This window comes from Salvia miltiorrhiza, chromosome 1 (assembly GCF_028751815.1).
Source record: "Salvia miltiorrhiza cultivar Shanhuang (shh) chromosome 1, IMPLAD_Smil_shh, whole genome shotgun sequence".
Lineage (NCBI taxonomy): Eukaryota > Viridiplantae > Streptophyta > Magnoliopsida > Lamiales > Lamiaceae > Salvia > Salvia miltiorrhiza.
In genome coordinates, this window is record NC_080387.1 from 54,025,530 (window position 1) to 54,039,766 (window position 14,237).

General features: G+C 36.9%; 1 protein-coding gene across 5 annotated transcripts; it reads left to right on the top strand.

The window, feature by feature from the left end:
- Window positions 1–7,195: 7,195 nt before the first annotated feature.
- On the top strand, window positions 7,196–10,098 carry LOC130994149 (UDP-rhamnose/UDP-galactose transporter 5-like). 5 transcript variants are annotated; one of them, XM_057919184.1, is made up of 7 exons: window positions 7,196–7,563; window positions 7,779–7,878; window positions 8,357–8,492; window positions 8,743–8,927; window positions 9,017–9,217; window positions 9,342–9,503; window positions 9,584–10,098. In XM_057919184.1, the coding sequence occupies exons 3-7, from the start codon at window positions 8,363–8,365 to the stop codon at window positions 9,914–9,916; spliced, it is 1,011 nt and encodes a 336-aa protein (XP_057775167.1). In that variant the 5' UTR covers window positions 7,196–7,563; window positions 7,779–7,878; window positions 8,357–8,362; the 3' UTR covers window positions 9,917–10,098. The 5 variants fall into 5 exon arrangements, with proteins under 5 accessions (XP_057775167.1, XP_057775172.1, XP_057775174.1 ...); XM_057919189.1 differs by lacking the exon at window positions 7,779–7,878 and having other exon boundaries at window positions 8,354–8,492; XM_057919191.1 differs by lacking the exon at window positions 7,779–7,878.
- Window positions 10,099–14,237: the final 4,139 nt, after the last annotated feature.

Below are 14,237 nucleotides of genomic sequence, written 5' to 3' on the forward strand. Positions count from 1 at the left end.
AAAAGATTGATAAAGCTATGCTCACCAAGTGCTCGCCAAAAGTCCCAGCTAAAAACCTGCACAAAAATAATCCAAACAAAACTCAAAAACTGATACGACATGGTATGGGATCGACTTGGTATTCCCAAGAGATCCGGCGGCGGTTCACTGCATAGCTGAACTTCTTCACTGGCGAAAACACCCATGAGAAGGTTAAAGCTAGAGACGACGCCCCCGGTTAGAACATCCGCAATAGCAACATATATGGATCCAAGAGCAACGGCCACAATCTCGCCCTTAGAGCCAGCGAGCAACCAAAATCGGCTGCCAAGAATTGACAGAGAACTCACCAGAGGAGTTATTAGTGTTGTTGGTGGTATTGCACGTGAAGGCGGTACATCTGAGGGTAGCTCGCCGGGTGGAGGTGGTATTAGCGGTAGCGACGGTGACAATTGGGGAACTATCAGTGGTAGCAGAGGTGGTGATTTGAGTTCGGTAAACAGGGGAGGGGATATGCAGGGTGAAAAGGTTGGATCTATCCGTGTCGGTGTGGGTGGCGTCGGAGTGTGCTGGTGCAAAAAAGAGTGAAGTGGGATAGCTTTGGACGGCAGATGGGGAGGAACATCGGTAAAGGGTAGATCTGTTGGGCTGGGCGGTGCAGGAGTGGTCGGTGGTACATGAGGAGATGAAAATGAGACAGGTTGCGAAGTTGGGGCAACGGTGGTGGCGAAGGGTGCCAACGACGAGAAAATCGGAGAAGCGTTGTGAGTGGTCGGGAATGGTGAAGGATGAGGCGATAAAGTTGTGGGATCCTCCACCGTGACTTCGACTCCAGCCATGAAATCTGGGGATTTAGGATCGCCGAAGTCATCCTCGTCGTCGGTGCCAAACAAAATCAAGTATTTGCTTCGGCATCGATGGGTATCGAACCAGGTTTGGTCACAATTGTAATAAAGCTCGCGGTTGTTTTTCTCTTCGATTTCAGATGGGCTAAGACGGTGAATGGGAAGAAGTGATGTGGAGTGAGTTGTATGTAGGATTGGGGAAAACGGTCGTGGTGGATAAGAGGCTGAAGTAATGGGTGGTGGGGAAGAAGGTGGAAACCAACATAGATCTGGAGCAGTAGCCGGAGAGAACGTGTTGGTGGCCGAAAATTTTGCATCGATGGAGGATTCCAGACTGTAGATGGAGATATGGATTTCTTCAATGGCAGCTAGTATTTTAGATGTTGACATTTTTTTTTTTTTTTGATAATCAAAGAGAGATGATCTCTCAATGAAAGCACCAATTGATACGATCTGTATCAATGGTGGAGCAATTTGAGTAGCTCAAACTTCAGAAATCAAGAGAGAAGAGAGAGATTTGATAAACATCAATCAAAATATTCATTCCATAATGAGTAACTTAGAGATTACAATATTTATATCATTGATAATGATAACCTAATGGGCTATGGGCTGAGCATAATTGGGCTGGCGTATCATGCTGCTTGTGCATCTCTATTATATCGACTAATTGAAAATATTATATCGTAAAATGATTGATTGTTTTGTTACAAACCGGTAAATTGTTGTGGTATTAGCAATATTTTGAATAGACGAGGAAAAAATTATTTGATATATCATTTATATTACTTTGGTTATGTCATTTATGTTACTTTGGTTAGTAAAAAGCATACAAAACATATGTGGAGGAAAATGGGCCGCGAACTCCATATATTTTCGGCTCCATAAATTATAGGGGGCCCTTATAAATGGGCTATATATATATATAGGGGAGGGCTAGAATAAAAACACTCTTAAGTGTATAAAATATAAATGATTTTCAGCCCTTAGATCATCAAGATCTACGGTTGATTCGTAACCCTGTTGGATGAATTCGTGGTCCTGGGTTCGAATCCCGAAGGCAGCAAAATTTTATTTTTCGCAATTCGTAACTCTGTTGGATGAATTCGTAACCCTGTTGGATAAAATTCGTATATTAAAAAACGTTTATATTTATATTTTAAGAAGTGTTTTTACTGTAGCCCTCCCCTATATATATATATAGATATAGATGGAGTTCTATGGAGACAACTTCTTATATAGAGAATGAAGACCAAATCTTGTGCGTCGATCTTGCTTAATCTAACGGTGATCATTCGTCCATTAATTAATTATTGTAATTTTTCCATATTTATTTATTTCCCTAATTACAACTAATCAAATCTTTTATTTATGCTCAAATCTCTCCCTCACTGATTCGTCCCTCTCTCCAAACTCACGCTCTCTCTCTCTCTCCCACACGTTCGTAGAAAATACTTATGAACATACTAATGTTCGTTGATATGTTCGTAGGAAAACAAGCGAACATACTAATGTTCACATAGAAAATACTAATGAACGTACTAATGTTCGTTATTATGTTCGTAGAAAAATGTATGAACATACTAATGTTCGATGATATATGCGTAGAAAAACAAATGAACAGTGATATATGTTCGTAGGAAAATAAATGAACATACTAATGTTCAGCTATTACGTTCATTGACGAATGGTATCACATCAGAAAAAGAATGAAGTATTTCACGAGATTTCATAAACATACCAAATTAATTTAATATCATGGAATTTTATTGTCCCTTGATTCAGATTCATCCAACGGACATGATGTGGTCTCTATTCTTCATCTAAGTAGGTGGTTGCCATGGAAGCTAACCCTATATATATATATATATATATATATATATATATATATATATATATATATATATATATATAGGGGAGAGTTCAATGGAGACCACTCCCCTATATAGAGAATGAAGACCAAATCTGGTTCCTTGATCTAACTTAATCTAATGGTGGTAATTTAATTGATTAATTTTATTAATTTTCATTTATTTTATAATCAAAAGGTTAAGCATGTCATTTTCTATTTAACCCTAATCTCACTCACTCTCTCTCATTCACGCTCTCTCTCTATCTCTCTCTCTCAATCACTCTCCCCCCTCCCCCGCCGCCTCCATCTCTGCTGCTCCACCGCCTCCCCATCTCTCCTACTGCTCCGCCGCCTCCCTCCCCGCCACCTTCCCAATCGCCTCCATCTCTCCTGCTGCTGCTCCGCCGCCTTCCTCCCCGCCGTCGCCGCTTCTGCTCCGCCGCCATCCCCTCCATTCTCCCTTCCACCGCCTCCCTCCCCTATCGCCTCCATCTCTTCTTCCTCCTCCTGCTGCTCCGCCGGCGTCGCAGGCAGAGGGATTCTCGAGGCTGTGCTGCCCCGGCGTCGTCAGGGTGAAGCCGATGAAGACGACGATGGCAGATCTGCATATCGTCAATGAAGTGTTCGCAGAAAATATCAATGAATATACTGATGTTCGTTAATATGTTCGTAGAAAACCAATGAACATACTGATGTTCGTCGATATGTTCGTAGAAAAACCAATGAACATACTGATATTCGTCGATATGTTCGTAGAAAAACCAATGAACATACTAATGTTCATCGAAATGTTCGTAGGAAAACAATGAACATACTAATGTTCATCTATTATGTTCATTGACGGATCAGGTCCCAGAATTGGAAGAGAGTAATTTTCGGGATTTGTTCAACCAGATGCCATAATTCGTGGATTTGAGTGGACGTTTTTGCCCTTTTTGGATTAAATAAATGTAATTAACCATTATTTAATTACATGAAAAATCAAATCAGGAAATAATCTGGATCATTGATTGGATTGAGATGAATGGCCTTGATTTGGTCTTCATTCTCTATATAAGAAATGGTCTCCATTGAATGCGACCCTATATATATATATATATATATATATATATATATATAGGGGGCCGCTCCAATGAGACCCCCTAATTTTAGTGAGATCTAGGGCACGATCTGGTGCGTTTATTTTATCAATCATATGACTGATATTGTATCTGGAGGATGATTTTTTTTCGCAGGGTTCGAATCCTGGAGGGAGCAGAATATTTTAAATTTTTGTTATTCATCAGTATATACTGCATTGTTCATCAGTATATACGGCCATGTTCATCAGTATATATGTCTTATTCATTACGAATTTTTTAAATTTTATTTTTCATCAGTATATACATCTTGTTCATTAGATATACGTTTTGTTCATTAGTATTAAAGTGTTAATAGGCAAAAATGCAAATAGGGGGTCTCACTGGAGCGCGCCCCTATATATATATATATATATTATTGGTGTGAATCTATTCATAGCTCCTAATTTACTCTTTATAGTCTTATTTTATAAAATATTAAAAAAAAATTAATAAAATACTATTTTATTCTTATATAAATATTAAAAATGTTTCTATATTTAATATTTATGGAGAGTAAAATGAGGGCTATAAATAAAATCACTCATATTGTTGGGGGGGTTTAAACTTTTTAGATTTTAGTCCAGTTAAGGTCAAAATTTTGTGCTGTAAATATTTATTTATAGGATGATTCTAAAATAATAATTAAAATTTTATTTTATATTTTATCCTATATGTAAATATAGAGGCTATAAAAAGTAAAATATGGGCTATAATTGAATCAACCTTATTTCTAATATGATTTGTAGAAGAAAGTTTGAACGATTCAAAAGTAAAAGTAGTGCAGATAAATTGTTGTATATAAAAAAGACTTCTAATGGAAATATTGTTGTATAAATTGAAACACAACATCATATGCAATGCAATGGTCAATTTTATAATCCTTTACGGATAGAAGACTTGTAAAAGAAAATGGGACTTAGTTGCAACAATTTAATATTTGAGTTAATTCAATCTTATCAAACTACCACCAAATTTAGATTATTTTTTTTCACCAAAACAAGCAAGAGATATAGTATGAGTGGGTGAAGATTAAAATTGCGATTTGACAAAGTGCCATCAACATAACATTTTTTAGTGAAAAAATTAAATTCAAATAAAAGTAACTTAAGGATACATACGTCACTTGGATATTTCTCACTCCAATTCGACTTATACGTTGCAATTTTTGTTACTTCATTATTACACATTTAGAAATATCATTTAATACAGCATGTTATATTCGATTCACACGATATGTGTTAATACAACTAATTATTGAAAGATAATTTAAAAGAAAAATGTAACAAAGAATCCCGTGCGTTTCATGGCCCATAAAAAGAAGAAGGTAATTTCAATTAAATTTAAACATATAATGTGCAATGTTTGCCTTTTCCTTTGGTGGCCTTCTCCTAGCTAGGATTTTAAATATATAGGTCCCAACTTACGTGGAAAAATCCAATCAAAAAAGAAAAAAAAAATTATGTGGAAAAAACAAATCGGAAAATGACTTCCAATATTTACTTAATATTGTATGTAGCATCACAAGCATATACCTCCACATTTCTTAAAAAGCAAAGTTTATATGTCGGCTCGTGTATACTCCAGGGACGTTTATTTTAGAGGATTAATTTTAGTAGATAAAAATAATAATTTTTTTTTTTTTTATTTTGATGGATTCAAACTTTCAGATATTCCAAAGTTCTTGATTAATTCTATTATTTGAGTTAGTTTTGTTTGATCCATATTTCATAAGAATTAGATTGGACAAATCCTACAGTTGAGGACAAAATACTCAATTATACATCTTATCAATCATTCAAAGTGAACATCCCCTGAATAAATAAATAAATACTCCCTCCGTCCCAGAAGATGTAAATTAGTTAAAAAATTAGAATGCAAATATACATCATGCGTAGGGGTGGGATGATACGGTACACCTTAATAAATTGTCCATATCTTATACCTTACCTTTACCTCCGATATGGAGAAATTTCATACATTTACCTACGGTATACCTTAGTCCGGTATACCTTAAATTACGGTATGAAAAAATCTCATACATTCACCGTATCTTTGTTTCGGCATACCATACTGTGCTTCGGTATACCGTGGTTTCGGTATACCGTATCATGTTTCGGTATATCGCACTTACACGGTATATTGAAATTGATAAATTTCGGTACGATAATATCGATAATTTTGTTTTAAACTTGCTTACCTGATAAAAACCATCAAACAAATATAATGTCAACAATAAAACTTAAACGCAATAAAATAAATAAATTACAAATTTGTTCTCGTGTTAGCAATTTCACAAGTCTACAATATAACAACATTAACAATACTATAACTTAAATAAAGTGAATATTATATTATAACTATACTATAAGCCTATAATATCAATATAAACAATACTATAATTCAATTATATATATTATACTATGTTCATTTTTGTATCGATGATATTTATATTCTCATACATGTAAATATAGATGTTATAAGTTAGATGTAATTTAGTGTACAACAATAATCTTAGTTATATACTATAAAATATAACTATATAACTCATATAAGGTGAATATTATATCATAACTATATGAATTATATTTTGTTTATTATTGTATCATTTGATGATATTTATAAATTCATGTACTTGTATATATATTCATAAAATATAGATTATATACATTATTTTATAAAATTTATCAATATTTTTAAAATATAAACATAAAAATATATAATATATATTTTAAAACTATAGATTTTGATACGGTATATACTGCGATTTTCGATATACCGGTATATACTGACAATTGCGGTATATCAGAACAAGGTATTATACCTTAATACCGGTATACCGTTAATAAGGTATCATACCTTATTTTGGTATATACCTTTAATACAGTATTTATTGATTTTTTTCGGTATATACCTCGGTATCGGTATATGCTGGTATACCCCGGTATCTGGAAAATTCATACCTTTACCTTACCGTAAATCTTCGGTACGGTATTATACCTTACCGAAAAATCCGGTATACCTTAAGTTCGGTATTTTACAGTATTTTTCGGTACGGTATGACCGATATACTGAGTTTTCGGTATATTTCCCCAGCCATAATCATGCGATATGTTGAATATATTATCAAGTAGAAAAAAAAAAACAATTGTTAAGATTGAACAAAAAACACAATAACACTTTTTCTAGCTGCAAAGAATTTGGAATATCTCATGTTGTCCAATTATAAATTGCATTATATTTTTTGAAAAATGCAAAAAATTAGGACACAGAAGTTAAAAGAATATTTTATAAAAAAAAACATTAAAAAACTAGAGATACAAAACAGATTAAACCGAAAAAGTTACACCAATATTTTATGCAAAAATCAAAATCACTACAAGTCTACAATTATGAGTAATGTAGTTTGCAGTTAGCTCATCTGTTCGCTGTGATCATCACACCAAAAACAAAAACATTCCATCTTTTTTTGCAGAGTGATTCTTGAGAAATTCTTCCCCTAATCAAATCCCCGACTCCTAGACAAGGCCGGCACTCACGACCCATGTTAGAATAATAGTAGAGAGAGAAAGAGAGAGAGAGAGACGACTAGTTGACAAGACGGCTGGAATTCTGCATCACAGAGTCCACGTTTTTTCCATAATATCTCCACTGATTTCATATAAATACAGCTCATTCATCAACCCAAATTCAACTCTTATTTGGATTTATTGCACCCCCACATAATCGTACCAATCTGCAAGAACTCCCAATCATATGCACAACTGAAGTAAGTTCCCAAATTATTGTTGCATCCTTGTTTCTGGTTTCCGAGTTTTGAGATGAAGATCAAATTTTGACTTTTTGACTTGAAATATGGATTTAGCATATTTCATGAGGAGGGTTACAATTTAGTGATTGTGCGTGTGTGTGTGTGTTTTCCCAAGAACTGATTTTTCCACTGTTTTATTGTTGATTGAATCGAAATCGAGGTTAATTTTTTAGAAATTGTGTTGCTTGGACAGGTGCAGGGGAAAGGAGCAAATGCTTTATAACTTCTGTAATACCTTATCTGCCTAGATTTCAAGAACATTATCGTGGGCAAGTATTTATTCCAATTTTCCCCCCTTTAAATTTACAGTGTAATCTATTTTTAGTCGAAAAATGATGAATTTGGGTTGATGTATTGATGTTTGAATGCTTGAATTCCACACAAAAAAGGTGATGATTTGAATGCTACATTGACTCTTTCATGGTTGTGGGGAATTGGCAGTATCAGTGACAAAATTAAATCTCAGAGAAGTTGAGCTTTGAAGACTGAATTATGGAGATTTCATGGCTTGTTGGAGAAATACCAATTTGATTGAGTAACTTCATTTTATAACCAATGCATGTGTTTCAGTGTGTCCTTTGTTTTCTGATAGAATTTTGCCTCAACAACACTAAAATGGCTTGGTTCATTTCACTTTCCTTGTTTAGTTGGCCTAGATTGGAACGAGCTCGAGTTAGATAAACCCTAGAAAACTATCATAAATCCCTTTCCTTCAATCTGATTTTATGGAAGTTTTGTTTTCTTGAAGCAGAAGAGAATGTCTCCGAAAGGCAAGGAGGAAAACAAGGTGACTCTTGATTTGGCAGCATGGTTGTTCAACATTGTCACCTCGGTTGGAATCATCATTGTCAACAAAACTTTGATGGCTTCCTACGGTTTCACTTTTGGTATGTCGACTATGTCTATCCCCCACAACATATCCTCGAAAGCTTAAAGGCCCGTATCTATAATTATGATTTTTGCGTGTGTACGTTTCCTCAATATCTTGTTTGTTCCTCATTATTAGCATACTTGTCTAATATAAGAAGTCTCTAATGGTCTAGTTTAACCAACTCGACTATTTTAGTGTGACATTCTTTAGCAAATCGTGTAACATTTGCTGAAAAACTCTGCTTGTTATGTTTTATGCTTTCGCAGCTACAACTTTGACTGGCCTGCATTTTGCTGCCACGACCATGATGACTCTCATCCTCAAACGGCATGGATACATCCAGAGCTCGACTCTGCCAGTGTCGGATCTTGTGAAGTTTGTTTTGTTTGCGAATTTTTCTATCGTTGGGATGAATGTGAGCTTGATGTGGAACTCAGTGGGATTCTATCAGGTCTAGTAGATTTTTTTCTTGCCATTTCGATAGTATATTGATATGTATTCCTGATCTCGTATTTTGGCTTCCATTATTTGCTCTATCAGATCGCGAAGTTGAGCATGATCCCAGTGTCGTGCCTCCTCGAAGTGGTGCTGGACAGAGTGAGATACTCGAGGGACACCAAGCTGAGCATCTTAGTCGTTCTGTTAGGCGTGGCGATCTGCACAGTCAACGACGTGAGTGTCAATGCTAAGGGGTTCGTTGCTGCTCTGATAGCCGTTTGGAGCACTTCTCTGCAGCAGTATGTAAGTCAAGTTTGTTTCCATTCAACTTAGTTATGAAAAAAAAAACTTTGAAATCAAATCCATCTAATTGGATAAGAATATAAGATGTGTGATTAATTTCTGATGTTTCTGTTGAGCATTGCAGTTTGTTCATTATCTTCAACGGAAGCACTCCATCGGCTCGTTCAACTTATTAGGCCACACGGCACCACCTCAAGCCGCATCGTTGCTGCTGGTCGGGCCGTTGATGGATTACTGGCTGACGAGCAAGAGGGTGGATGCGTATCACTACACCATGTCATCGGTGGTGAGCATATTAACAAGAAAAATACGCGATAATCCAAAGTCTTTATCGCGTTACACACAATGACCCTCTCTCTTTTACAGATGTTTGTTGGGATATCTTGTGCCATTGCTATAGGAACCAATCTAAGCCAGTTCATCTGCATAGGAAGATTCACAGCGGTCTCGTTTCAAGTGCTCGGGCACATGAAAACCATCCTCGTGCTAACGTTAGGGTTTCTCTTCTTCGGGAAAGAGGGGCTCAACCTACATGTGGTTGTTGGGATGGTGGTGGCAGTGGTCGGGATGGTCTGGTACGGTCATGCCTCTTCTCAACCGGGTGGGAAGGAGCGCGTCTCCTCTCCCTCGTCTAGCAGCAAACTAGACGAGGAAGAGGTCGTGCTGGTGAAGTCCAACGAGCCGGAGGAGGAGGTGTAGCCATGGCAGAGAAGCTTCTGTGAGCTGAATTTTGGCACTAGTCTGTAGAGGTATAGAATTATACAATCTATCTTGTTATAAAACATATATATACAATAGAGTTTGTCATTCTTGATTTAGATTCACTTGAATTTTATTTAAATTGATTTCCAGTCTTTCTGTGAGATGAGATTGTTTCTGCATCTTCAGCTTCAACTCTTTGCCTATGCCCAGAATTTGCATATCTACAAAGTCGTTGAATGATAAAAAAGAAAATCGAAAAATTTCTTAAAATTTTCCATGCCTAATCTTGAGTTATGTAATTAAATGCAGTTATATGAAAGATGCATTTTATTTTATATCCAGCTTACGCCAGACTAAAATAGTGTATGAGAGGATAATTCGGATTATTTAATTGTGTCTTGATTGTGGTGTAAAATAAATTGAAAAATTGTGACTAAAGTACAGTATAATTTCAAGGTTGCTCATTTGATGGAAGGGACATTTTCCTATAATTTATAGTCACATGAATTTGGTGAAAAGTATTTTTGAAATTTTGTTTTATGAATTGAAGGATGATTATTAATTAACTCAAATTTGAACTGATAAATTATCATCTAAGTGAATATTGAAGCACATTTTTAACATATTGAATTATCCATCAAGAGTCAAATAATTTTAACCAAATACTATATGATTACTTCGGATTATTTTACCTTTGTCAATCAAACCAAATAGGCAAATACGAGAGGGATATATAGAGGGAGATGTCAATATGTAGGTCAAATAATAATAATAATTTTTTTCTGAAGGCACCAGAGGTACCAAAAAACAAATCAAGAATACAGAGAGGAAAACAGAGAACAACAAAAAGGAAGAAGGAAAGAAAATTCGATGTAGGAACGGCTTCAATCCTCAAAATTGACGGCTGAGAACCATGATCTAAAATCTTAAGAGGATGACTTCTGGTTGTAAGCCTGCAACCAACGCCAAATCCTTGATTTAATCTCTGCAACCAATTTTTCTTTTACCCAACTTCCTTGGTCAAATCTGCTATCATTCCTTCCATTCCAGATGCACCATGCAACATAAATCCAAACTCCGGAAAGAAATTTTACGTCTTTCTTGCACCCAAGATTTGTGAAGGTGAAAAGGTGGTCTTTCGCATTGGATGGTAGTGCCAACTGCTTGCCGAGCCAAAGGAGTACTTCGTACCAGATTTCAGTGGTCTTTTGGCAGGAAAAGAAGAGATGATTTGTGTCTTCGAGCTGCAGCTTACAGAGGGCGCAAACTGTCTCCGTGATCGGGACTGAAACCTGCCTCTTCAGAAGATTATCACACGTAGCCAATCTTCCATCCATGATCCTCCAAGCAGTTGTTTTTGCCTTATGCGATGCCGGAGCGTTCCAAAAGATGGAGAATTCCAAGTTTTTGCTTTGATGATCGCTTGCTCCGTTGCTAAGAGCTTTGTACGCCACTTTGACTGTGAAAATTCCATCCGGCGTTGTTTTCCACCTCCATCCATCTGATTTACCTGCGACCACTTTATAATTGTTGATGAAAGACATGAGATGAAGCACCTGGTCTTTCTCTCTATCCAATAGCTCGCGACTCCATTCGAAAGACCAACCCCAAACTCCCTCTTCTCAACCTCCCATGCTTCTAATTGAACCTCCCGGATTGTTACTAAGGCGAAAGAGTCTTGGGAACCGATCTCTCAACCTCGTCTCCCTAGCCCCAACAATGGTGCCAAAAGGATAAAGACTCCCCCTTGCCGATCTGTACTTCGATGTTTTCCTTGAACCATCTCCCACTCTTCCCCCAACTCAATCCTAGTACCTTTTTCCACCAGCACGGGCCCAATTCCCTTCCCCCTTCTATACTAAATCCTCCTTCATCCCAATCAATATCACCCTTAACTGCCCTAACCACTTGAGCCCAGAAGGACTCTTTCTCAGTAAGGTAGCGCCAGATCCACTTCGCCATTAAGGCCTTGTTGAACTTTTCCAAATCTTTGAAACCAAGCCCCCTTTCTCTCTGATCGGCACATAGCTTCTCCCACTTGACCAAATGGATTTTTTTTCTCCTCCATCCCCCCTCCCCCCCAGAGAAAGTTGCACATCACCGCTCGAATTTCGGACAAAGCACTCTTGGGTAGGATAGAGTAGGACAATTGATAGATCGGAATCGAGATCAGAACAGATCGGAGCAGCGTTACCCTCCCAGCAAAAGAAATCTTTCGATTTTTCCACTTGTTGATTTTTCTCTTTATTTTCTCGACAAGATACTTCCAGTCCGCCACCCGGGATAAACGCGTGCCAATCTTAATCCCAAGGTAGTTGGTTGGCAGGTCGCCAACCCGACAGTTAAGTTGCTCCGCCATATCTTTCACGATGGATCTTGCGATCCCCATCCCAAAGATGATGCTTTTGTCGAAGTTGACCTTTAGGCCCGAAAGCAGCTCCAAGAGTTTGAGTATGCTTTTAAAAGCCCAAGCATTTTCTTTCTTCTCCGAGGCCACGAACATCGTGTCGTCTGCATATTGCAAGTGGAAGATTTGAATACCTATTTTTTCAATTGTAGCCGGTTCCAGAAGATTCTTATGTATTGCTCTTTCGATTAGCAGATTCAGGCCTTCCGCCACGATCAGAAAAAGGAAATGCGACATGGGGTCGCCTTGTCTAAGACCTCTCTGAAGAAAAAACCCTCCTGATGGATTGCCATTAACCAAGACGTTGGCGGTAGCCGAGCTGAGGCAACCCGAAATTCATTGTTTCCATTTTGGGCTGAAGTTCGTCTTCTCTAACATGATATCTAAGAAAATTAAAGCCATCAGGCCCAGGGCTTTTACCACCATCACAATTCCATACCGCTGCCTTGATCTCTTCCTCGGTGAACTGAGAGTCGAGCCATTCTCTCATTTCCTGTGGAATTTTTTTCTGAATGAAATCTTCCAGGAGGTTTGGCCTTTCACAACTTCTGCCAGTAAATTGAGAAACAAAGTGAGCTCTGACTTCTCTTTTCACTTCAACAGGCTCGTCGACCCATCTCTCGTTCACTAGCAAGCCGAAAAATTTGTTCTTTAGCCTTTTTCCTTTGATCACCTTGTGGAAGAAACCACTATTTAAATCGCCATCCTTCAGCCAGCGGGTTCTTGCTTTTTGGGATAGAAGGCAATCTTTGTTCTTCATTTGAAGTATCAAATTGGCCGCGGTCTCATTCCTTTTCGCGACTTCTTCTTCATCCAAACCCAAAGTATCATCGATAACCTCCCATTTATGGATTTATGATTTCAGATTTTTGATATTCTCCTCGATCGATCCAAAATTTGATTTGTTCCAGCATTTGAGATCTTCCTTTAATCTTTTCAGTTTCTCCTTGAACACAAAACAGCTCCAACCTGAAATTCCACTCCTATGCCAAGATTCTTTTACCACCTTCTCAAAATCGGGGTGGCTTGTCCAAGCGTTGATGAATCGGAAGGGTTTCGGACCCCAATCCACCGCTTTTGTTTCCATCAGGATCGGACAGTGATCTGATACCGTTCTAAGTAATCCTCTCGCCTTTATGTGTGGCCAGATTGACAGCCACTTCTCGTTCACCAGAAACCTGTCCAATTTGGTCTTACATATATTGCCCCTGAGGCTGATACCACGTAAAATTCCTGCCTTGCAACCGAATCTCCTCCAACTCGTTTCCTCTAATGAAGTTATCAAAATTCTATATATCTCTGGGTGAAAAGAAAATTAAAGCCATGTTAGAGAAGATGAACTTCAGCCCAAAATGGAGATAATAATAATAATAATAATAATAATAATAATAATAATAATAATAATAATAATAATAATAATAATAATAATAATAATAATAATAATAATAATAATAATCATCGATAAACTTTTTTTTTTTATATAAAAGGTTATGAGATTAACAATCTTTATCAAACTAGTCATAACATAACTCATAACCTTAAGTTTGGTAAACGACCTTTTATATACGAAGCTGCATTTATTTAGGTACCTATTACAATATTTCATACTGTTATTAATCGTGCATATTTTGAAGTATAATTGGATGCATTGATTACGATAAGATGAATGCATGCACAATTTAATAAGAGAGGCATCCAGTCTAATCAATACCAGATGTATATATAGTACATCATGCCATTGCGTAATTGGTAAATGGGGCTTGGATTTAATTTCATGTCACAGACATATAAATGCAGATATCTACTGTACTCGATTTTTTCGTAGCAGGCAATTATTGTAACACTTGAAAATAATAAATAAAAATCAAAATTTATATATTTATTTTTTCCGAAAATGTGGGGGTGAGGTCC